A 25084-nucleotide genomic window follows, 5' to 3' on the forward strand; every position below is an offset into this window, starting at 1 on the left:
GGGATTCATCTCAGAAAGTTCCTGGCTGCGTCGGGAATCCTCATCCTGCCCACTGTACAGTGGAATTTCCTTCCTTCCCCTCGTCTAGGTTAACGCATTCCCTTTCTCCCAGGCTCAGCTTCCTTCCCACAGGGCCCTGGCCACTCACTGGGTCCTCAGGGTAAAGGCGGCGCTGGTGATCGACGTGGGCAGGTTCAGGCCTTTGGTGATCTCCCGCCAGATCTTCTTGTTGATGATCTCCACCAGACCTCCCTTCTCTGTCACCAGCTTATACAGCATATACAGGTCCAGGATCTGCTTGGCCATGATGGGGATTCGGTTGATGGGGGTCCCTGTGATTGTCCAAATAGAGAAACAGAGGGTTGTGTCATCAAGCAGAGAAAGAAGATGTACGCACGCGCCCAGCTTTTGCTGAGTTGGAAAGACATTCGTGAGTCTGCTTTCAGCGGACTCAAGCTCCCAAAGCTCGAAGCTATCAGACTTGCTGCCAGTTCTCCTTGGGATGAGCAGAAAGACCGGTCCAACTCACAGGCCCTGTGGTCCTGCTTAAAGCATTAGCCTCCCTGGGCCTGTCTTCCCATTGGTAAATGAGGGCTGTGCTAGATGGCTTCAGAGCTGTGCTGTGCTGTGTCTGGCTAGCAGGACGAGCCCAGATTCTTTCCTAATGATGTGGCAACTCACACTCCTCTGGGGCCTTCAGAAGCCACTCAAGCCGTCCCACCACCCACCTGCACTGCTCCCGGGGCCGTCATCTGTATCTCTAGGTGCACTTTTTAACAGTGTTTTCATTTGCATACCGCCTGCTTCTTTCTCTCCTGCGGCAGGCAGGGCACAGCAATGTTTTCTCTCCTGTGTCCCCACAAGTCAAAGGAGCTGCTGGACACACACATCTCCAGGGGGATGAAAAGCTACTGAACGGCTCTCTCCCCACTAATCACTCCACCCCTCCCTGGCCTCTGACAGAGGGAGGGTCACAGCAGCTTCCGCCACTGGCCCCGAAGGGAAGTGAGAGGAGCCGGGGACTTGATTAGGAAGCCTGGCACCAGGCAGGAAGGCCTGCTAATGAGCACCAGGGGACGGCAGGGAGGGCGGGCCTGGGGTCCTTTCACAGGCCGCTGGGATGCTCGGCGGGAGGCGTGATGGATGACTGTCATTTGGCAGCCTCAGGATTAATGATCTGGAGGTCAGAGGGGAGAATTCCACAGGGAAGGGTCACCGTCCGGGGCAGGGTATGAGACTTGTTGCCTTTTGATGGCAAACTCCTTTTACTGTACACAGGCTGCTCTCCTCTGCCTCAGCCCCCTCCCACCGCCCCAGACACTCCGAGGCCTCGCTGGCAGCCTGCTGGATGGTAAGCCAGCTGGATTTTCCAGAAGTGCTATTTGTTTCAACTCCTCCTGCTTCTTTCCCCTCAAGAAATGGCATTTTCTTCACAGCCCTGAACCGCTGGCCTCATCAACTCTTTCACAGGGTAATTCAAGCGAGAGAATGGAGCAGAGGGTCCCATGAAGAAGAGCGAGCAGCATGAACATGGGAGCGATGTGTGGCAGCACCAGGCCTCTTTCCTAAGTGTGAGGCGGGGCCAGGAGGTCTTCGAGAACCTCGTCTTGGTCAGCTGGTCCTTGGAGGGTCAAAGATGAACGGGTCCCAGTGCTAGATCCAAAGATTCACAGGTGAAACTTCAGAGGACTGTGGGTACACTGTCAATACACACGGCCCGTGTTGGTCAACTTTTCCTCCCTGTGCTGCTCTGGACAGTCAACCTGATTGCTGACACAGACAGGAGGGTCTGGTACAGCAGAACTGCTCTAAGGGCCGCCACCTTCTGGAGGCCTGTCTACTCGAGCACACTCACAGTGCAGGCCAGTTCACATCCTCATGGCGTCACCTGGAGACTCTAGAAGGCCCACTCTCAAGGTCCCCTCCCATTTCCAGAAGCTTCCGGGACATCTTTACGAGGACCTGTTCACTTCCAAGTCAGAATATTCACACTAAGCTCATCCTTATCCCAAAAGCCAGCCCCTCCATTCTCACCACTTCCTCTTCTTCCAGTGACATCACCATGCTCTGAGGTATGAGGAGGCACTGGCTCCTCTTTTCTCTCCTGTTGGCCACCTTGAGATTGTTAGGAGGCTTCACTGATTCTTCCTTGGAGGCGCCTCTCAAAGTGTACTCTGTTCCAGCCCAGAGGCCTCTTACCCCCGTGCAACACCTGCACACCGCTGCCACCACGGCACTCGCTTCCTCGTTCAACACCCACGGATCCTGATGCCTGCCCAGTCTCACCACCCGGGTCATCAACACCCCTGGAGACACTGCCTAGGAGGTATTCCAAGCATCCCCACAACGCACTCTCACTCTTCAGCTGCCTCTCGTCATGCCCATCCCCAGCCTAACACGACCTGCCTCTGCTTAAATCCTCTCCGTGCTGGGCTTCAGGAAGAATCTGCTAACTATCCCCATTCGGAGGGATTTCTTCTCTCTCAGAATTCCTATCACAAGCCCTACAAATTCAGCACGTGAAAGGTCTCTAATCGTTTCATGTATGTCCGCCAGGTATCCCAGGAGGACTGTGAGCTCTGTGAAGGCAGAGACAGACTGTTTCTCCTTCACTAGGTCTTAAATATTAGAGTGTTTAATAGGTTAAACTGCCGTGCAGATGGGGAAAAAACATGTTTCTCAGAGTCAAAACAACCAGCTATGGGTCACCCAACAGGGACCATCAGATGCACTTCTGTCCTGTGGTGTGCCCGCCAGACCCGTCGCCAGCATCACCTGTCTGATGGCAACAGCCCCAAGCAGAAGTCACCCTCTCTTCTCAGACCCCAGCAGGTTCGTTAGGGTCATGACCCTTGGTAAACAGCATGGGGAAAGGAGGCCCAGGGTGCCTAAGCTCTTTGTGTCCAGGTCCCATGAAAAGCAGACAAGCAGCAGCAGAATGGCTGGAGGCCGGGGCACCTGGGGGTAAAGAATCTATGACCGCACTCAGTGGGGTGGAAGGGAAGGGGACGTAGGGGTAAAAGTGCAGAACGTGGCTGGGTCTGTGCTGTCCATGGACAGGCGCAGCTGAGTGTATAAGCACCAGGCAGGGGACTTGCCCAGGGCACCGTTCTGCAGAACAGATGCCTTGGGGAACAAGCTACGCTGTGGTTTTGGAAATCCATTTGCAAATGGCCTTCTAAGTCGGCACTATTTTCATCGGGATCTCCAATTGTGGTAGATCTTCAAACATAAAAGGTGTGTTTTACATTTGGAAATGGTCATTCATGGAGGCAAGCCAGGACAATAGAAGTGCCCAGGCCGTTTAGCACCTCTGGGGGAAACCACAGGTCTGGGGTACACTGGCACCTGGTGGTGGCCCCCACAGTCCTGCTCTGTGGTCCGGCCAGGTACCCTGGTTCAGAGTTCAGTGGATAAGAGGACATGCTCTTCCCAGAGTCTAGCCCTCTGTGAAACCACTAAAAATAGCTCCCAGGGCAGGAAGCCCCCGGGTACTGTCAGAAACAAAGCCAAGACCATCCTGAGCGCTAGCTCTAGATGACCGTACGGTTTTCTCACATTATCCAGAAAATCCAGACACAAAACCTGCCCTGGCTTCGATTCTTCTAACAACCAAGAGGCTGGATGTTCAGGCTGGTCTGTCTCTGCATCTGCTCTCTGCCTAATGGACCTGGCAGCCGTCCCCTTGTCCCAAGGAGACTCCGCGATGAAGAGAAGGGAGGCCTTTTAGCTGAGTTTACCTTCTGAACAAGAAAGAGAACCAACAGAACATACTGGGGGGTGGGGATGGGGATCAACATATTCAGGTCTCAGTTTCCCCATCTGTGAAATGAGTAATTTGAACTAGATGACTTTCAGTCCCATGAGTCTAAGAATAAACCTTTAAACAAAAATGGGATGCCTGGGTAGCTCAGTGATTGGGCGTTGGCCTTTGATCCTGGAGTCCCAGGATCGAGTCCCACATCAGGCTCCCTGTGAGGAGCCTGCTTCTCCCTCGGCCCGTGTCTCTGCCTCTCTCTCTCTCTCTCATGAATAAATAAATAAAATCTTTAAAAAAACCTGATAGTTGTGCTTATTACCGAAGGGAGAGTGACTTGTCTTTAGGAGCATGCCTGAATTATGGATAATGTTGCCAAGTGACCTTGAGATGGAAAGGTTTAAGAACCTGTCCTAGGAAGGCCCTTGTGTGACCATGGACCAGATCCATACACTCTCTGCCCAACCTTGCAGGAAAGAGTCTCTGGCCTGCTCTCTCTGGACTAGATTCTATCTTCCTCTAAGGAGGCTCCTCATCTGAGAGGTGATAGGTCTCTGTTCACCATAAGTTGAAAAGCAACCTGCGAAGAACCAGGAACGAGGCAAGCAGCCACTGCAGAGAGGGCTCTGGGGTCACTACGGCTGGCCCTGCGGGAGGCCGAGTCTCCGCCTTCCTCACCCCTCCCAGGGGGGCTTGAGCACCCAGTGGGGAAGCCTGTGTCCTGTCAGTCACTGCTATCAAAGCAGGAGCTGGGATTGAGGGTAATTAATCATGCTCCCTCTGACAGGAATCCAGGGCCTTATCTGTACCCCAAGAAATGCCGCTGGTCTCCAGTTCCCTCCTCAATAAAGGAGACTGACAGATCCAACAAAAGGGCCCTTATCAGATTTCAGCCAGGAGCCTGAGGCAGCCTGAGGGATGGTGTAGAAAAGACTTTTATGAGGGCCCTGGGCCCAGCATGGACCCAGCTCTGCTGTGGGGCTCCAGGGGCTTTAACCCTTGGGTGGTGGGACAATGAAGGCCAAAGCTGTCATCAGAAGCTTCCAGCCAGGGGGAGCCAAACAAAAAAAAAAATCCTGCTCCCTGGCACTTTGCTCTCCTTCCTGCCAGTCAGACCGCGGAGCCAGAGTTAGGGGTGGGGTGAGGGCAGGCAAAGGAGATGGCCTCTTCAGGCACTGGAGACAAAGATGGGAGGTGGCAGGAGTGTTGGAGGGAGGGCCACTTCCTCCCCACCACAGAGAATGGGACCATTCCAATGACAACCAGATGCAATCAGGGGTAGGGACCCCAGACAGTCACATGGCTGCCTTCCTGCCCACTGATGAGGGGTGAGGGCCCTGGACCCAGGACGTGGCCCTGCCCAGGACGCTCGCTGCTTTTTCCTAGCTTTAAAAAAGATCATTAATCATTTCCATGGCCTGTCAAGAGAGCTGGGCAGCTGAGCAGAGAGCCTAGAATCATTAGGACCCATGGTAAGTAGGGACTGTGCACAGGCAGACAGACAGGCTTCCTGCCCTTCCTTGCATATTAATTCTTGCCCTGCTCTGGTCCTGCTGCCCAGAAACAGGCAAAGAAATGACCGGTGATTTTCCTCCTAACTTGTTTACGTAGAAATTACTGCATACTAGGAAACTGTGCAGCCGTGTCTGGCAACGTGCAGTTCAACGTGTAGCTAACTGTTCCACAGAGCGGAGCGGAGGCAAGATGCACAAATATCCCAATTCTGCACGGATAGGTGTCCTGGAGGCCTCTACCTCTGATTTCCCACTGATAACAGACACATACTACAGTACACTAACCTGAAGTATACAGCTCGGTGGAATTTCACTTCTGTGTACACCCCTGTAACCATTCCTCAGCTCAGAATACAGAACATTTCCAGCACCCCAGGAAATTCTCATGGTCCTTCCCACTCAATATACATCCTTCACCTCTTCCCTCCTAGGAGGCAGCCATTATCCTGACCTGCTTTTCTTCAACTTTGGATACACGTAATCATGTAGTCTATACTCTTGTGTCTGGCTTCTTTTGTTCAACATGAGGTCTCTGAGAGCCCTCCGCTGTGTACGGCCTTTTTTACTGCCCTGCCGTATTCCAGTCTAGGACTGTGCCACCCTTCATTTGTCCATTCTACTGCTGATGGCCGCTGGGGTTCTTTCCGGAGTTCTGGATCGAATCTGAATACTTTGAGAGGTCTTTCAGTGAGTGCAGCACTCATTTCTGTTGGGTATACACCTAGGAGCGGAGTTGCTGGGTAACAGGGCCGGCATATATTTAGCTGTAGCAAATGCTACCACGTACATTTCCAAAGTGCTTATGCCCATTTATATTCCTAGCAGCCATTCTTGGGAGTACTGCACATACCAGCTTGAGAGGTTCATCTTCAACTCCTCACTCTTTTTGATATTGTAGCTCAGACTAACTGCTTTAGGTGAAGGTCAGTGTGATGCTGTGTTCTCCCATGGCTTTATAATCAAGGTTAGGGCTGTGCAGGCTCCTTCCTTGAGAACTGTGTTCAGAGAAGCTGGCCAAGGAGTCAGAAGGAGGTGGACCATCGGGTCTTCTCTGCTTTGACTGTGGCTGATTCAACAGACCTGGCTGGTGTCTCCAAGAGAGGGGGCAGAAAGTTGGCTGGGGAAAGGCAACAACTCAAGGGCCTTTTGGCCTAGACACTGCATAGCTGCCTTCCATTGCCGATCCGTGCCTCTAGCTTCTCAAGACTCAGCAGACTTTCCCACAGGATAAGTGGACCAAACTCTTGCTCTATACTTTTCCTGCACCAACCCTTGGATGACGTACCAAGTATTAGTTCACTTGGAAAAAAAAAGGCAAAACTATCAACTCCATTTTATCAAATACTAAAAGTATCAATTAAAAATTTGAAGGGGGGCAGCCCTGGTGGCACATTGGTTTAGCGCCGCCTGCAGCCTGGGGTGTGATCCTGGAGACCTGGGATTGGGTCCCACGTCGGGCTCCCTGCATGGAGCCTGCTTCTTCCTCTGCCTGTGTCTCTGCCTCTCTCTCTCTCTCTGAATAAATAAACAAATCTTTAAAAACAAAAATTTGAAGGGGAAGAGGCTGAATTTAATGACAAAAGTGGGCTTTTCAATTTAGCCACGCCGTCCAAAAACCAGGATCTCTTCCCATTATTGCAGATAACTGAGTAGATAGAGGGCATTAAATGACTATTATAAGTGGAAAAAAGAAACAAGCAGTATATCAATAGTAGTTGGAACACCTGGGGGGGCGAAAAAGATCGGGCCTCAAACAAAGGCTAATTGTGAGACAAAGATTTGCATTTTACATTTTCATCTGGGGATAAAATTAGAAAATGAAGCCCCAAAGCCTATTTCATCTGACAAAGACAACATATTTTAGTCTATCAGGAAGACCGTCCATGGCACAGACCATTTACTGCAAGATACAAAGAATATATGAGAAACTGCCTCCACCAAAAGGCAAAGCAATATATGTCATGAACATTTCCTTGCCTGAGATGGATAGATAAGCACACAACAGAAGGAAAAACACTCAAATTGCACTTCGAGGCAGACCAAACCCTTTTCCCACAGTAAATTCTTTGTATATACACATCAAAAACAGATTCAACAATCCATTTGGGAAAACCAAGGTCAGTTTGCAGCCTTGAACAGACCTAGTGGGGGATGGAGGGCAGTTCTCTGGGTGAGGTCTTGACAAAACGTGTCCTCTATGTGACTGAGCAGTTCTTTCACCTGGTGTGTCCAGCTCGGGCAGGAAGAGGAGAGTCTTGTTCGTGGGTGCTCTGGGTGCGTGCATGATGGGCCAGGGTTTCCGTCTCCTGGGGTGCCCCCTACCCCCATCGCATCCTGCCTTAACAGATGGCAGCCTCGGTGCTACTGTGAATTGTCACATCTGCCCTTCCCTGAGAGATGGGCCATCTCTTGAGATGAAGACTCCTCTTGCATGAATAGTTCTACATCTGCGTTAACTGCCCTACTGTCAGACCCTACCAGACGCCCTACTGTGGAGACCAGCCAGCATTCTCTGTGAGGCTCAGAAGGCTGAAGGAGAGAGCAGACCTGCCCACTGCCCGGGCAGGAAGTGATAGAGCTGCTGGTGCTAGGGACCATGTTTCTTGAGCGCAGGAGAGGGAAGGAGCCCTGGCCTGGGTGTTAGGGGACAAGTGTTAAATGCGCTCTGTGGCCTTAGGCAAGTCACTTAACCTGGTGACCTTTGCTTTCTCTACCCCTTAGAGCTGGGGCTGTGGGGAGCAGATCAAAAAATGGGTTGAAAGGGTTCTATAAAGTACAAAGGATAGTAAAAATAAGAGCAAAATTATTCTCTTCCTCCTCTTTGATGACCTATTTTTCTCTGTTTCATGGCCTAGGGAACAAGAAAACAAGCTTTTCTTCCTCACTGCTGAAGAATGGAATTGTTTATAAGCCTCTGCTTATCAAACTTCCATATCAGTCCCCCTCTGGCCTATCTAGAGATCCCCCTGGAAAATCTATCATGGAATGATCTCTCAGTAACCACCCACAGTCAGTTCAATTAGCCAAAGAATTTTATTTACAACAGTTTGGCTTTATTTTTGGCAAGGAAACACGTGTGGATTTTCTACACACACACACACACACACACACACACACACACACACGCCTGTGTGTGCATGCAACCAAAGGTTAAGCAAGAAGGAGCATCAGAACTCTGAAATCTAACCAGTCTTTCTAGAGAAACACAGGTGGGGGGCAGAACCAAAGGCAACTTGTTTACTTCAATTTGGTTTAGGCAAGGGAAGGTGAGAATCACTTGGTCTTGGAGGTCCTTGGTATAGTTTTTACACAACTGTTTTGCGAGAAAATTGCTAAAGGGGCTTTTCTTCTCTTTTTGGTCACTGAGGGTGGCTCATTATCTGTTGACAGCAAAAAGACACAATCATGGACATAATACAGAACACAGAACTTGGAAGAAACTTCCAGATTAACTCTAAATGAACCCTCTCATTTTATATATCAGGAACCTGTGGCCTCCTGGGGGAGAAGGGTTTGCTCCAGATCAGGGAGATGGGTGGGATGTGACCCTGGCTTTGCGCTCAGCCTCCAGCTTCCAGAGGCAGGCAGGAGACAGCGAGCCCGATGGGGGAGGGGTCATCAGGGTGCAAGTCACCCTGGTCTGGCCCAGAAACCAAGGTGCCTGGAGCCGAAAGGCCCATCTGTTGTAGTCCATTCACTCAAATGCGTTAACAAGCGAAGGAGACCCCGCCCAAAGCAGCAGTCAAAGCAGCGGTCACAAGCCAGGCCCCTCTCCCGGGGACTGCCTATATCACCTGCAGCTGTGGTCACTGGGGGGGCCCGCCGGGCCCTGCCCCCCGGGGAGCCCCGTCCCCGTCCTCTGTGGTGCAGCCTGCAGTGTCAGAGCTGCCCAGCCCCACCCCTAGCCCAGGCAGGAGTCATCAGGCCTTTGAGACCCAGGCCATTTTCAGTGGTGCCTGTGAAATCTAAGTTTCTCTTCCTGTTAGCTCTGGCGGAGGAGTCATTGGCCTGCTGCCGGCCTCTCTGAGGCTTTTCCTCAGCCCCAACTGACAATATCTGGCTCCTGAGTGCCCCGGATGCTCTGAATTGGGACTGATGAATCAGTCACAATTGTCCCAGGGCCCTCGGTCTCACCACTGCGTGAAGCGTGAAAAGGACAAGCTTCACGTCAGTGAGGCTGGGCTCTGTGCCCCCACCACCCTCCTGGCCGCCCCCTCGACTTCCCACTGGCAGATGCGAGTGTCCAGGGAGATCACCGGGAGTTTAAAGGACAACCTCCACTCTGTCTCTGCCTCACTCTCCCCTCTCTCCCCCCAACACAAACTGCTTGCCACCGTGAGCCTCCTGAAGGCCCAGCTCTGGCCACGTTCTCTATGTTCTACGTCCATAGACCAAAGTACTAACGTCTCGGCCAAATAAGGCCTGTCACCGTGTGGTGCCAGCTGACTCAGCCAGGGCACAGACGAGGGTCCTTCCAGCTGTGCCTGGGCCATGGGCACGACCACGCTTCTGCCTCTGCCTGTGTGGGTCCTCCACTCCCATTACCTCCTATCCCGGGGAGGCCTCCCCGGCACTCCAGACTGGGACACGGTCCCAGCACCCACTCCTCTGGTACTCAGCCACAGGAGGGGCGCTTGTGATACTGCCCAGGACAGGCCCCTGCCGCCCTCGGGTACTGCTACCTGAATGGAGGTAAGAGGAGGATTTCCATAAAAAGTATCTCTGCAAACGAAGTTTTAGATCTTTATCTTCTTTCTCATCCTTTTATAGTAGTGGTTCTCAATGGCGGGGGTGGGGGTGTGGGGATACTTTTGTCCCCCAGGGGACATTTACACTATCTAGAGATATTTTTGGTTATCATGAAGGGGGGGTGCCCCCTACAACAAAGGACTGTCCGGTCCCCAAAGTAAATATGTTGAGGCTGAGAAACCTTGTATTTGGGTAACTAACAAGTAGCAAAATGGATTCCTCTGTTTCTCTGGGTGATGCCAGCAAACAGTGAAATACCTAACATAAGTGCTGAGGACAGAAGAAAATTTGTTCAGCCTGAATCACCATGAACTGATATGATCAAAGGGTGTCACTTACTCCTGCTTTGGAGTCATTCAGAAACATACTTGATGGCAGTCCAGCAGTGGCTCCCCGCCCCCCGCCACTGTAGAGTGGCGGGCTTCTCAGCACACCCACTGCTTTTTGCTGCCGACTTCCAATTACAGGATGGTTACCTACAGGGGGGCAGCTCAGCCTCCCCGCACAGGGCCTGCTGAGTAAGGGACACCTATAGGACTGTTCCCACAGACAACACCTCTTGAGCACCCCCTTGTCTGGCCCTGTGCTAACATTGGGAACACAAAGATATGATAAAGGGGCTGTCCTCAAGGAGCTCCTAGTCTAGTGGGGACACAGAGTAGTAAACAAATAATTTCCGATATTGACTCCTGGCTAGGCCAATCTAACTTCCGTTTCCCTTTAAAAAGTCCTTTTGGGGAGGGAGACAATAACATAGAAAATAAAGCAGTGGAGCCACATCGCTGATTAAAATCTATATTGCTATGGCAGCCCCTCTGAGATGAGATCAGCTCCTGGGTTTGCACCAGCTGGGCTTGTGGAGCTTGTAAATAATTAAAAGGTAATTGGAAGGGAGACCAAAGTATTAAGTGGATTTTTCACTCTCAGGGCAACCAGGGAGTTTCATTGCTGCCAGTCACATTATCTTTCAGGATTATATTCTTGTTCTCTACCGACACACACAGCTCCAGATAGCAGTTGGAGGAGTAAACTAATTAGGCTGCTTAGACTGCTTTGAGAGGCGTGGAGATGGGAGGACACTGAGACTCAAAACTTTGTCTTTGTAAGCAAACCAGCAGTAATGGGCAGGCTACTGGGACAGCAATGAGGCTTTAGACGGTAAAGGAAGGGGCGGGGGGAGAGAAAGGAGTTAACACAGAATAGTACCTGCTGGGGGCTGCCGTTATAGCTCAGCCTAAGATAGAGAATTTCATTCCCAGGTCTCAGTAAAGCTGCTGATGCATAAAACCAAGGGATGCATGATCAGACATAAGCGGGATCCCAGGCAAGAGGCTGGTGGGAATAGCTCTCTCGTGCGGCTTTGTCCTGAGGGTGATGAAGGTGGAGCTACGCAGGTTGCTGAGGACCTTCTCCTAGAAAGGCTGGGTTTCTGGCCATGCTTCCTGAGGGCTGACCTGGCTGGTGAACCCACTGCTGTGACAGGATGTAAAGCCAGGAAGTTAAGTCACTGGGCTCAAGACTCAGTCACGCCAGTGTCCAAAGTGGACACGTCTGGGGAAGTGGGGTGGGAGTGAGAAGGAGAGATGGACAGAGAAGTGGGAAGGCGCAGATGTCCGTGTAACCTACAACAATTTAACTGCAGGAATGCCCCAACCAAGCCAGTGGGTGCAAAAATCAAAGAGCCAATGGATAAAAGAGCCTTTCCTTTTCATGGATCCTTTCAGACCCTCTCAACAAATCCTGAGGGGCCTCTATTCTTTTATTGGCCTTTGTCAGTCTCTGTAAGACTAGGTACATCAACAGAAAACCCCACATACTAGTTTAGGTGGTGATGTCCAACGTTGTTAGAAGGCTATGGAGAAAGTATATTTGAATTTGAAATACCTCCACAGAACAGTTAAAGAGAAGAGAGCATCACAAACAAGGCAAGACCAAATTTGGATGCATCACTCCACTCATTTTCTGCCCAGATCCTCTCTGCCCATTTCGATCTCACTGTCTGCCAATTACTCTGCTAAGGCCAGAACCAGTTGGCAGGAAGCGCCTCTTGTTCTCCTGGGCTAAGATGCTGGCACTCTGCAGTCAGGATGGCTAACAGTGACTTGCACACAGTAGGCACTCAATTAATATTCACCGAGTTGAAAAACTGAGTAGACTGCACACTCACCCCTCTTCTGCATAAAGATGAAGAGGTCATCCAGGAACTCTTTCCTTTCCGGATCACCGTCCAGTTCATACAGCTGCAGTCCCGGTGCCCCCAGAAAAAAAAAAAAACACAATGAAAAATTCCATTTAATGCAGGAAGTCTTACACCAGACATACACAACCATCTCTGTATCTCTCTGTATGACTGCAAATGTGACTCACAGACCACTCCTGTCCTTATTCCTTGGGCGGGGGGGAGGGAATAGATACAACACCCCATGGCAGCACTAGCACTGCCCCTTTTGTTATCACAGAGGAAACATTACAGACCTTGGCAAAATCTCTGGAGATCTCTCTTCCCCGGCCTCCATCTGCATCATCACTCCAGGTCAAACCACCGTTCTGAAGGGGAACAAAGCACAGAGTTCAGAAGGACAGAGCGGCAGAGGGCAAGGCAATCATTCAGGGCAAAGATGAAGACTTTCAGCAACTGGGCTATCCTAGCTTAGTCTACCCCCTCTGCCCCTCCAACAGGGACATCTTTTGCTTTCAGTTACGGTTCCAAAGTAAATGGGAGTCAGGTAGAAAAATCACGCCCATTTGTTGGAAGAGGGCAGGTGTTACTTATCCTTGAAATCCTGGAAAAGGAGGACACAAAGGCCCAACTTTCTGAGAAGCTGCTCATCCCTAGCTGATCTTCCAGAAGCCATCACTGTGAGATGTACCACTTTTCTTCAGGTTCTGTATGGTATATGTGTTTGTATGATTTTTACGGAGTGTTTGTACTATACAGTGTGTTATAAAGACACTGAGCCCAGCTTCCCTCATGACCCTCTAAGTGGAAGGTAAAGGGCAGGAGGGAGCAGGACGCAGGTCCTGAAGTTCTGGTCTCTCGGCCAAGCCCCACTGCTAGAATCCATTAAGTCTAGTGATATGAGGGCTCTCAGAGCTTGACATTATTCCCAAGGTACAGAGATTGTGCCACTAGGGTGAAATCCATTTCCATTAGAGAAATAATGAAAACCGAATCCTAATTTGATTGATTAGGTTAAACCAACACCATACAAACAGGAGAAAATGGCAAATATGCCTTTGTTTATGTTCTTGGGACCCGCTTCCTGCCTATATTCAGTTGGGTTAACTCTTACTCCTCAAATTAGGCAACATCTTCTGGGGGAAGCCTTCCCTTCACTCTCAGCCGCACTTAGTACTCTGGAAGCAGTCTCTGTACGTTTCGAGTTTAGAATTTAACGTCTTTTGGAATTATCTATCTTCCTCACCACATTGTCAGCTCCTCAAGAATAAAAGTTTCTCATTCATCTTTGTACCTCCAACATACAGCACACTGCCTGGCACTTAATACACCCCAGTGAATGCTTGATGAACTATAATCATTGCTAAAAGTTAGTAATGGGACATTTGAATCACCTCTTCTAAAAATATACACATGTACTGTACAGAAGAGTCCAAAAGGCCCTTCACTAGTGGGGAATATGAACAGTAGACATCTGCTATTCACTTATGCCACATTGGTCAACGGAGGACCCAATGGATGGGACTGGATGCACCGAGCCTGTCACTCTCTCACTTCACACACCCTCCCCCCAAGACAGGCACGTGTGCAAGTACTGGGGTGTACGTATAGTTGGGAAGGGACATCTGGAGATGGGGAACAGAGGTTTCTTGGGAGGACATTCTTTGTATTGCAAAGGGGTCATGTTGTAAAACCTCATCCATAAATACAAAAGCCTGGTCCAATTCCCTTCTTTCCTATCTCCCCCTCTAATCAAGCTTGCCTGAAAGCAAGAGGTATTATTCAGTTATATTTTGGGACCATACTTTGCTTCCCCTACTCAAAAAGTGCTCTGAAATGTAGACCTACTTTCTGATAGGAGCAATTTGGCTCACAGGAAAGTAAGTATAACCAAGAAGTGACACTCTGTCAGCTGAAATGAAACAGGCTACACCAAATTGTTTCCCTGCTTATCTCGTAAAAGATGTGTGTAAGGAAGTGCTCAGTAAATGCTATCTGACTGTGCACTCATCATCTCCCCAGGCAGACGTTGTTAGAGATCTCCCTACAGCTCTTCAGTTCAGGGAGGCAGGCCAATAATCAAGCAGGAGAAACATTATTTAAAAAAAAAAAAAAAAAAGCTAAGATTCACCCCCACATTGTAATTACAGTCAACAGAAATCTGGTGTCATCTGGTGGCAACTAGCACAATGAATAATCAAGATGAATTATGCCTGTCAGGTCAGCAAAACCAGACAGAGTTACAGTCCCCCTTTCAAAGGATGCAGGAGATTGCCCTAATGCCCAGTGATTTTGTTTGAGCCAGTAATTCCTGCTGGAAAGTCAATTATCCTGGGAGCCCCTATCGGCTGAAAGACATTTAATGGGGGATCATTGCCGCTTCTGTTATGTCAGCTGTTTACTGCAGCAGCTCAATTCCCAGCTCTCTCTAGCTGGAGATCAGAAGCAGATTCTGTTCGCAGGAGGATTCTTTCTCTCTCGGTCACCAGGAGAGATGAAAACACAGGTTTTTGCTAATTACAGTAACTTCCAGGCACTCAGAATGCTCCCTGAGAAACGATTTAACACTCAGCTGGGTGGGGAGGACGGAATCCACAACCCCAACCCAGACAGGGCTTCCCACAGCAGGAGAAGAGTGTCAAAACAAGCACACCAGTGCAACCACCGTGTGACTACGTGTGAAAATAAACACCCAGGTGCGAGGGAGGGCTCGGCTCAGGAACAGAGGAGGACGCTTAGGGGGCGGGGGGCGGGGAGGAAGGCAGCTGGGGGCTGTCCTGACCCCTTGGCTTTCTCCAGCTCTGCTCCAAAGAGCATCGGAGCCTGAGCAGACCTTGCTCTATGGCCCCCTAAATATCAGAGCCTTAAAACGCTGCTTAGTGACAGGATTTTAGCCTGAAGCAGCCCTAGCTCTCTGACTGCGGGGGATGGACAGACCTGCCAGAACAGGACACCCAACTCTTTGGCAATCCCACTATCTGACCCCCATTCCACAGATAGGAATTTTAGTGATGATTTAAAGAAAACAAAGGGGAGTTTCCTAGGAGTGGAGGTGTTTTCTTTTGTCCAAGGCAAGGATAGGCCATTACCTAATCTAAAATATTCAGCGGGGGCCGATGGGGGAATTGTCCCCTCTCTTTGCCTTACTCTCTTTTGTCTTGGGGCAGTTAAACCTTGCTTCACAGGATTTTCTGGCTGAAGTGAGAGTAATTCCTGGACCCTGCCCACCCTTCTCAGTCCAGCTGGAATGCTGTTTCCTGCACGAAGCCTCGACACCTTTCTCCTCTGGCTGTCAGCTGCTGGGTCGGCTGCTTGTGCCCCCGCCCCTGTCCCCAGTCTGCCTGTGGCTTGTCAGGATATCCCCAGCCGCCAGCACATAGAAAACACGGACACGCTCACTGAAAGGCAGGGATGGACTCCCCTACGGGGCCTCGAACCCCACAACTCCTCTCTTCTCCCTCCTCGTTAGGGGAAGGACCGAGTACAGGTTTCTGTGGCTATTTTAGTGGTTCTTCACTCTCAACTACTGTAACACACAGCTCATGCAGGCACTTCGAGTTTAGGTGCAGGGTTCTTGGCCTATCGCTGGCTGTGGGTGTGACTGCTGGAAGCCCACTGATGTTTCTCTTGGATGCCAAGTGTGGCCAACTGAGGCTAAGGGTGGGGAGGAAAGTGGGGAGTAGCAGAATGTGGGTGTACGGAACACACGTCCAAAGGGAACCAGCTCAACGGCTTCGAGGGGTCCCCAAGAAAAGCATTTCAGCTGAAGGGCTGCTGCATGCAAGCCTATTGGCCAGGGAACAGACTGCGTGACCAGGAGGTCAGCAGGTAGCAGCACTCAAGAGCCCCCAAATGTGCAGGCAAGTCAACGGGAGCGAGTGGTCACTTAGGGCCATTTACAACCTTTCCAGCCTCTCCTACTTGCGAACTCTCCTATCGGCTTTGATCTCACCAGGAGCTCACAGGAAACTGACAGTTTGTTCCCAAATACCCACCCAAGACTAGCTTTGGCTACTATGTTCACGTTCAGCTTCTTTCCCCTGGGGAAGCCATGGTGCTGTGCCTTTAAATTCCTCAAAACTGGCAGTGGAAAGAAACCTGGGGAAAGGAGAAAGGGCGGTGCCAGGGGCTTAACAGGCATTTTCTCACTGAATCTCACAGTGATGTAGAGGTGGTTTAGAGATGGGAAAACAGAGGCTCAAAAAGCAAGCTACTTAATTGGCCCAGGGTCTCAGAGCTTCCAAGTGGCAGCACCAGCATGTAACAAACCCAGGTCTGGCTCTCTTGTCATGCCATCCTGCCTCGTGGGTGGAAAGAACAGCAGAAGGTGTTCTCCTGGGACATCAGGAAAGGAGAGAGGGAGGAGGAAAAGAAGAAAATCCTCTGGCCACAGAATGCCTACAATGCCAAGTCATGGCCCTCTCAAAGGGAGAGTCTTATATTCCCTGAGTCATCTCATCAGTTACATCTGGGAATTACAGCCAACCAGGAAGCAGCTTTCTCATACATCAAGGGCCTGGGAAACTTAACTAGGAAACTGGTGGGTACTGGAATATGAATTGCTAACCTTTCAACACTAAAACATCCAGGGTAAGATGGGCCCCTGTCTTCCCCCAGTGGCCAGGGGATCAAGGGAAAGAGAAAGAGTGACAAAGCAGGTTATGTCTCTGGGAGGACCAGCGGAATATGGCACCTAGCGCTGTGACTTGCACATAAAAGGCCTTCAAAAAACAATGAGTCAAAGTCTAACCTGACTGCTCCTCAAAATTAAAACAGTACTTCCTCAACACCTCAACCCTGGAAGATCAAGAAGACAGCAGGAAAATGTATTCACTCCTTGAAAATTTAAAGGTTGCCTTGCAGAAGAAGAGTGATGGTGTTTTTTCCTTTTCCTTTTTTCTGTACAGAACTAGAGTCACTGTGCAGAAGTTGTCAGGAGGACAATTTCAGGTGGACAGAAGAAGGACTTCTCTAACAATCAGAACTGGCCAGGAATGGAGGGGGCCTTCTCAAGAGGTGGACAGCTTCCTACCCCTGGATGGCCATCTCTCTGGGACATCATGCCGTGGAATCCAACATGAGACAAGGTTGCATGAGAGGGCCTCTAGAGGCCCTTTCTGTCCTGAAAAGCACAGACTATGACAAATTCATTCAACACTGATTTCCTGAGAACCCACCCAGGTAGAGCCTTGTGCAAGCTGCTGAGAACACTCCCACCCCGCAAAAAAGTGATTCTCAGCACTGGGAGTTTTACTGTGTAGTTGGAAAAACAAGCTGGACACAGCATTTAATAGAGCAAGTCAAAGTACCAATACACAAAGTGCCCAGGAGGTGGAAGAAAGGAGGGCAGCTCAGAGGTAGAGATAAAACTGGCCTGGAAGAATGGGTTGAGGGGAGATTTACAGTGTAAATGAGCATGGAGTGGGGGGATAAACAGGGCGTGTTCTGGCAGGGAGGATGCGAGTCTGAATAGTTGAGGTGGAAACAGGCTGTGAGATGCCTTGAATACCAGGAGGAAATTTAAACTCTGAACTGTGAACAAGAGGGAAGCAGTGAATGTTTTCTGAATGGAAAAATAAATGATTAAACCAGTGTTTTAGATGATTTTAATGACCCACTTTTGTTGGAGAAAATATAACATAAATATGTAAATATATGTAGATACCTAATTAGATTGAGATGGGGAATTTTTCACTTTTCAGTTTTTCATTATATTCATTTACATACAAACATTTGACCACTTAGGATATACTAGATACTGTGAAGGGTTCTGAGGGAAAAAGAACAAGACAGTTAAGGACCTCTGATCTTGTGGAGCTTAATGGAAAGAGAGACAATTAAAAAAACAATTGCTTATTTTTTTCTAGTTTAACTTTGAATCATCTGTCAAGATCTATGACTTACAAAAAAAAAAAAATCTATGACTTGCTCTCCTGCTTCTCCCTCGCCCCCAAAGAAAATCTGGATTGCACTGAAATTCTAGAATAATTTAGTGAACTAACACCTTCATAACAGGTAATCTTTCAAGTAAGGGAGCAGTTACTCTTCATTTAACAAAATACACTTTGAATGGCCCTCAGTAATGTTCTGCAGTATTAACATACTTTGTAAAATGCACAGAAGACCAGAGAGGGAAAGCCATCATTGGGGCTGGCTGGCTATGCAGGAGCCCATGCAGAATCCAGGGTGGGGGCAGCAGGACCAGAGAGATGACTGGATCTGGACTAAGGGGATGAAAGAGAAAGAGGATGAATGTGAATCTATCTTATCCTGTGAAAGGTATGTTCTGATGGAAATGGAGAGACGCTGAGCAAGGAATCAAGCAGGAAGGGGATCCCTGGGTGGCGCAGTGGTTTAGCGCCTGCCTTTGGCCCAGGGCGCGATCCTGGAGACCCAGGATCGAGTCCCACATTGGGCTCCCGGTGCATGGAGCCTGCTTCTCCCTCTGCCTGTTCTCTGCCTCTCTCTCTCTGTGACTATCATAAATAAATAAAAAAAAAAATTAAAAAAAAAAAAAAAAAGGAATCAAGGAGGAAGCCTTTGAGCACTAATGAAAATAGACCACTGTCTCCAGTGGATGGGGTGTGTGTGTGTGTGAGAGAGAGAGAAAGAGAGAGAGAGACAGAGACAGAGACAGAGAACGACAGAGAGAATATCCCACAACTCTGGAAGAAGCCAAGTTATGGAGGCTGGCAGTGGCAAGAGCCAAGCTTCTGGTGAGGAGAAAGGGAGAAATTCAACTAGTGTTTCCTGACCTAAGAAGGCTACCCTTGGGCCTTTTTTTTTACTAGGATTTTGGAAAAGAAAAAAAAAAAAAAAAGAAAAAAAAAAAAAAAAAAAAAAAAAAAAGCCCAACCAGACCACGCCTCCAAGATCTTAGGAGCCAGCACTGCATTCCTTAGAGCTGTACCTCCCCAGAGACAGGAGCGCCTGACTTTAAAAGCAATTAAGTATCTAGGCTATTTTAGGATTACTTCTTGACCACCTGGAATATCTTATTAAAGCACAGCTCAGATGTCCAAAGCAATTTTAGTTCCCATTCCTCACTCCTCCCCAAGGCAAGAGTTAACCCTTTCCTGCAGACTGAAAGCATAGCGGCTAAGCTTCCAACTCTTCACTTGGGCTCCCCATATTCTGGAACCTCTAAGAAAATGTCCTTTAGAATACCATTACACTTACTGACAACCTTTATAGAGATCCTTGAATGTTCCCTGAAGACACAGAACAGTAATGATTCCTTTCTGTCTACTCTCTAAAATCTAATAGATTGTGAACCCCAAGGTCAAGGATCTGGGCAAATTCTTGGGGCCTGAATCTCAAAGCAGTTATCAGCAAAAGAGCTAGACTTCAAAGGGGCTGATCTCAAACTCATGGATACTATTTAATTGCTCTGAAATATAAAATGTAAACAAAGTATTTGGGCTGAATATTGTTGCTGTTACTATTGTTATTTTTTAAATAAGCAACCCATAAACTATCTTCTCTTTGGTTAGACCTTAACTCTACTGCAGGTATCACCTATACTAGACTGTGACTGCTCTACTGCTGGCCAGGCTGATGAGGTTGTGATGTTAAAAATCCAATTCCCGGGATCCCTGGGTGGCGCAGCGGTTTAGCGCCTGCCTTTGGCCCAGGGCGCGATCCTGGAGACCCGGGATCGAATCCCACGTCGGGCTCTCGGTGCATGGAGCCTGCTTCTCCCTCTGCCTGTGTCTCTGCCTCTCTCTCTTTCTCTCTGTGTGACTATCATAAATAAATAAAAAATAAAATTAAAAAAAAAAAAATCCAATTCCCAGTGAAGCCTGGGTGGCTCAGCAGTTAAGTGTCTGCCTTCGACTTAGGGCATGATCCGTGGTCCGGGTATCGAGTCCTACATTGGGCTCCCTGCAAGGACCCTACTTCTCCCTCTATGTCTCTGCCTCTCTCTGTGTGTCTCTCATGAATAAATAAATAAAATCTTAAAAAAAAAAAAAAAAGTCCAATTGCCAGATTTTAGTAGGAAGAAAAGAAAAACACCTTTGCCCTCCCACCACTTTTAACTGATTCCAGGAGGTAATGGGACATGCACAACAGGGTAATGGGCAGGATTATAGGAGAATCCTAAGAGGCGGCTGAAGCCCCAGGAAGTAAAACAGATATTGTTATAAGCAACGCTGTTGGACTACAAAACCCTCCTGATAAGATCAGGATTACTGCTCTTAGCTAAATCTCTCAGGCCTTGGAAGCACTAGAGTTATAATTATCAGATGCACACCTTCCGCTGTCAGGTAACTTTAGCAGGAACCAGAAAGTGCCTCCCCACCTCTTACTAGCAGCAAAAATCAATTCAAACTCGGTGGCTTGGAAAAAGAGCTAAGGGACACTTTTCTGATTAAGCAGTAGAAAGGAGGAAGAGCGGGGGAGGGGAGAGGAGAGCAGTCCTATTTTCCCATCTAGGCACACATTCCCTCCAGGCCCTACCCAAGAAGACCATCCAGAAATGGGGTATTTCTACAAAGGGAGGAAGAAAAACTAAAGGGCAGTGTTGGTGATGAGGATACGCTCTGCCAAAGAGTGAACCAGCCCAGCCAAGTCTAAGACTGAGACACAGAGCAGACCCACCCTGCTGAGCAAAGAGCCCAACACGGGGCTCCATCCCAGGACCCTGAGATCATGACCTGAGCCGAAACCAAGAGTAAGCAGGACACTTAACCAACTGTGCCACCCAGGTGCCCCAGAAGTAGATTAAAAAAAAAAAAAAGATTTTTTTTTTTTTTTAACTGATCTCTACACCCAACGTGGGGCTCAATTCAGAACTCAGAGATCAAGAGTCTATCCAGGCTTCATCGACTGAGCCAGCCTGGCACCCCCAAGCTACAGATTATAAGAAGAATACATTTTTTAAAAATGCTATTATGAATTATTTTATAAAGTAAAAAAACAAAACAAAAAACCCTCCTTTCATTTCAGGTCTGGTATGTTACAGAGTGGGTTTCCTCATGCAGAAAACAGTTGCACTTTGTGTTTAAAAGTCAGCCCCTGGGATGACTGGGTGGTTCAGTGGTTGAGCGTCTGCCTTTGGCTTAGGGCATGATCCCGGGATCTGGGATTGAGTCCCACATTGGGCTCCTTGCATGGAGCCTGCTTCTCCCTCTGCCTAGGTCTGTCTGTCTCTCTTTCTCTGTGTCTCACATGAATAAATAAAAAAATAAATAAAATCATTAAAAAAAAAAAAAAGGTCAGCCCGTTACAATTCTGAGAACTTCTCCTAAGGCTTCTCCCAACCCCCACCCCCCCAACCTGATCCCACAGGTGGCAGCACAGTGTGCATGTCCGGTGTCCCCTGCCCTATGCTGCCTGCCACCTCTCCCAGGCTGTGGTCCCTCATACACAGTGACTTACAGTTCTGTAAGGCCAATGTGCCAGCACAGGGTCTGGCAGATGGCAGGGGCTCAAGTGGACATCAGTATCTGAAGCACAAGCTATGAGCATATACTCAGGAGGATCACCTCAGGCTAAGTAACGAACTAGGGGGAAAGCAAACCCTTATAAGAAGGTGGGCTTCTGGGACCGCCTGGTGGCTCAGGTGTTCAGAGCCTCCCTTTGGCCCAGGGTGTGATCCTGGAGTCCTGGGATCGAGTCCCACATCGGGCTCCCTGCATGGAGCCTGCTTCTCCCTCTGCCTGTGTCTCTGCTTCTCTCTCTGTGTGCTCTCATGAATAAATAAAATCTTTAAAAACAACAACAAATAAGGTGGGCTTTAAGTTCCAAAAACATAATTCTATAAAAGGGACTTTGAAGGCAACATAAACCATTTCCTAAAGACAGCAGTTTAATTTTTTTAACAAGATTTTATTTGAGACAGAGCAAGCAAGTGAGTACGAGCTAGGGGGAGGAGCAGAGGGAGACGGAGCAGTAGACTGCCAGGCCCTGTTCCAGTATTTTAAGTGTATTAAACACTTAAACTTCAGCACAATTCTGAGGAGTACTATTATTACCTCCATTTTTCAGACAAGAAAACCAAGGCACAAGGAACGCATGAGGAAACATCTGGCAGAAAGGTAAAAAACAATTGAATAGAGGAGTCTGAGAATCAAATGCAGGCAGCGCCTTTTCAAGCCCCTGCTTGTAACTGCTTTACTGTCCCAGTCTCCTACTGATCTTGTAGCTCTGTCCTATGAATCTACCCTAAGGAAATGACTAGAAATACAGTGCAGTTTTTTTTAAATTTAAGATTTTATTTTAAAAAAATAAAATAAAAAATAAAAAAAATAAAAAATAAAATAAAAAAGATTTTATTTATTTATTCATGAGAGATACACAGAGGCAGAGACCTAGGCAGAGGGAGAAGCAGGCTCCACGCAGGGAGCTCGACGTGGGACTTGATCCCGAGACTCCAGGATCATGCCCTAGGCAGAAGGCGGCGCTAAACCACTGAGCCACCCAGGAATCCTCACTTTTATTTATTTATTTATTTATTTATTTATTTATTTATTTATTTATTTATTTGTTTGTTTTTAAAGATTTATTCATTTATTTATGATAGACACACACACACAGAGAGAGAGAGAGAGAGAGAGAGAGGCAGAGACAAAGGAGGAGGGAGAAGCAGGCTTCATGCCGGGAGCCCGACGTGGGACTCAATCCCGGGACTCAAGGATCGCACCCTGGGCCAAAGCCAGGCGCGCTAAACCGCTGAGCCACCCAGGGATCCCCCTCACTTTTATTTATAATAGCAAAAAATTAGAAACAGTCCAGATGTCTGACATTAAGGCAACAGACAACACATGACAGAGGTGCCACCTCTGTGACAGAACACTGCTTAGCCAATCAAAGGTAGCCTTGCTTTTATAAAACATTTGATCTCTATTTTGTATCCTTTCCAGATGTAATGAAGATCTATATACAAAAATACAATCATAAAATAATAATAATATATACACTTGGGGTGCCTGGGGGGCTCAGTTAGTTGAGTGTCTACCTTTGGCTTGAGTCACGATCTCAGGGTCTTGGAATGGAGCTGTGAGCTGGGCGCTCCGCTCAGTGGGGAGTCTGCATCTCCCTCTGTGAATGCTCTCTCTCTCTCTCAGATAAATGAATGACATCTTAAACACACACACACACACACACACACACACACACACACACACACTCTCATAATCCTGGGGAGAGGAGGGCTTTTTAAAATATGAGAGAAACCATAAAGGGAAATATCAATTGATTTAGCTACATCAAAATGTCAACTCCTACTTGATGAAAGGATTACAAGATGAAGGACCAGCAAATGTGAAAAATACTTGCAACATAAAGACAAGGGCCTATGCACAAGAGTTATTACAGCTCAATAAAACAAAGGTAACCAAATAGAAAAATAGGTAAAGGTAACAAAACACAAACCAAAACTCATGGAATGTAGCAGAAGCAGGACTGAGAGGGAAATTTATAGCAATAAACGCCTACATTAAAAAAGATATCAAACAACCTAACTCTACATATCAAAGAACCAGAAAAAGAACAAACTAAACCCAAAGTTAGCTGAAGGAAGGAAGTAATCAAGATTGGAGCAGAAATAAACAAAACAGGCACTAGAAAAACAACAGAAAAACATCAACAAAACTAACAGTTGTTTTTCTGAAAAGGTAACAAAATTGTCAAACCTTGAGCTAAACTAAAAATTCTTAGAAACTTACCACCTACCAAGATGAAATTATGAAGAAATAGAAAACCTGAACAGACTTATAATTAGCAAGAAGACTGAATCAGAATCCAAACCTACTAACAAAGAAAAGGCCGGAATCAGATGGTTTCACAAGTAAATTCTACCAAACATTTAAAAAGAATTAACATCCAATCCTTCCCAAACTCTTCTAAATTCTGTTTATGAGGTCAGCATTACCCTGATAACAAAGCCAGAGAAAGACACCACAAGGAAACTACCTGTTAAATACTGATGCAAAATCCTTCATAAAACACTGCAAACCACAATCAACAGTACATTAAAAGGATCATATACCGTGATCGAATGGGACTGATGCCCTGGGATGATTCAACACACAAAAAATTAATCAAGGGGATATACCACATTAACAGGTGGAAGGATGAAAAATCACATTATCTCAATAGATGCAAAAAAAAATTGACAAAATTTAACATCCTTTCATGACAAAGATACTCAATAAACTTAGGAACAGAAATTAATTACTTCAACATTTTAAAGGCTGTGAATGAAAAGCCCACAGCTAACACCATACTCAATGGTGAAAAACTAAAAGCTTTTATTCTAAGGTCAGGAACAAGGCAAGGATGCCTATTCCTACCGTTTCTATTCAACATAGTACTAGAAGTCCTAGCTGGAACAATTAGGCAAGAAAAAGAAATAAAAAGCATCCATACTGGAAAGGAAGAAATAAAATTATCTCTGTTTGCAGATGACATGATCTCCTATGTAGAAAACTAAAGATTCCACATACCAAAAAAACCCATTAGAACTAAAAAGTGAGGGCAGCCCGGGTGGCTCAGCGGTTTAGCGCCACCTTCAGCCCAGGGCCTGATCCTGGAGACCCGGGATCGAGTCCCACGTCAGGCTCCCTGCATGGAGCCTGCTTCTCCCTCTGCCTGTGTCTCGGCCTCTCTCTCTCTCTCTGTCTCTCATGAATAAATAAAATAAAATCTTAAAAAAAAAAAAAAAAAAAAAAGAACTAAAAAGTGAGGGATCCCTGGGTGGCTCCGTGGTTTGGCGCCTGCCTTCAGCCCAGGGCATGATCCTGGAGACCCGGGATCGAGTCCCACATTGGGCTCCCTCCATGGAACCTGCTTCTCCTTCTGCCTGTGTCTCTGCCTCTCTCTCTCTGTCTCTCATGAATAAATAAATAAAATCTTAAAAAAAAAAAAAAACTAAAAAGTGAA

General features: G+C 47.8%; 1 protein-coding gene across 6 annotated transcripts in view; it reads right to left on the minus strand.

Moving 5' to 3' along the window:
* Positions 1-25084, minus strand: part of ARID3B (AT-rich interaction domain 3B) — a 54061-nt gene that overhangs the window by 7720 nt on the left and 21257 nt on the right. For all 6 annotated transcript variants that reach the window (XM_072745972.1, XM_072745968.1, XM_072745973.1 and 3 more), the window contains 3 exons: positions 12496-12567; positions 12188-12260; positions 149-332 (listed from right to left, as the gene is read on the minus strand). In XM_072745972.1, coding sequence (XP_072602073.1) covers positions 149-332; positions 12188-12260; positions 12496-12567 — 329 coding nt within the window. The remainder of the gene's footprint in view (positions 1-148; positions 333-12187; positions 12261-12495; positions 12568-25084) is intronic.

This window comes from Vulpes vulpes, unplaced genomic scaffold, assembly GCF_048418805.1.
Source record: "Vulpes vulpes isolate BD-2025 unplaced genomic scaffold, VulVul3 u000000678, whole genome shotgun sequence".
NCBI classification, from domain to species: Eukaryota; Metazoa; Chordata; class Mammalia; order Carnivora; family Canidae; genus Vulpes; species Vulpes vulpes.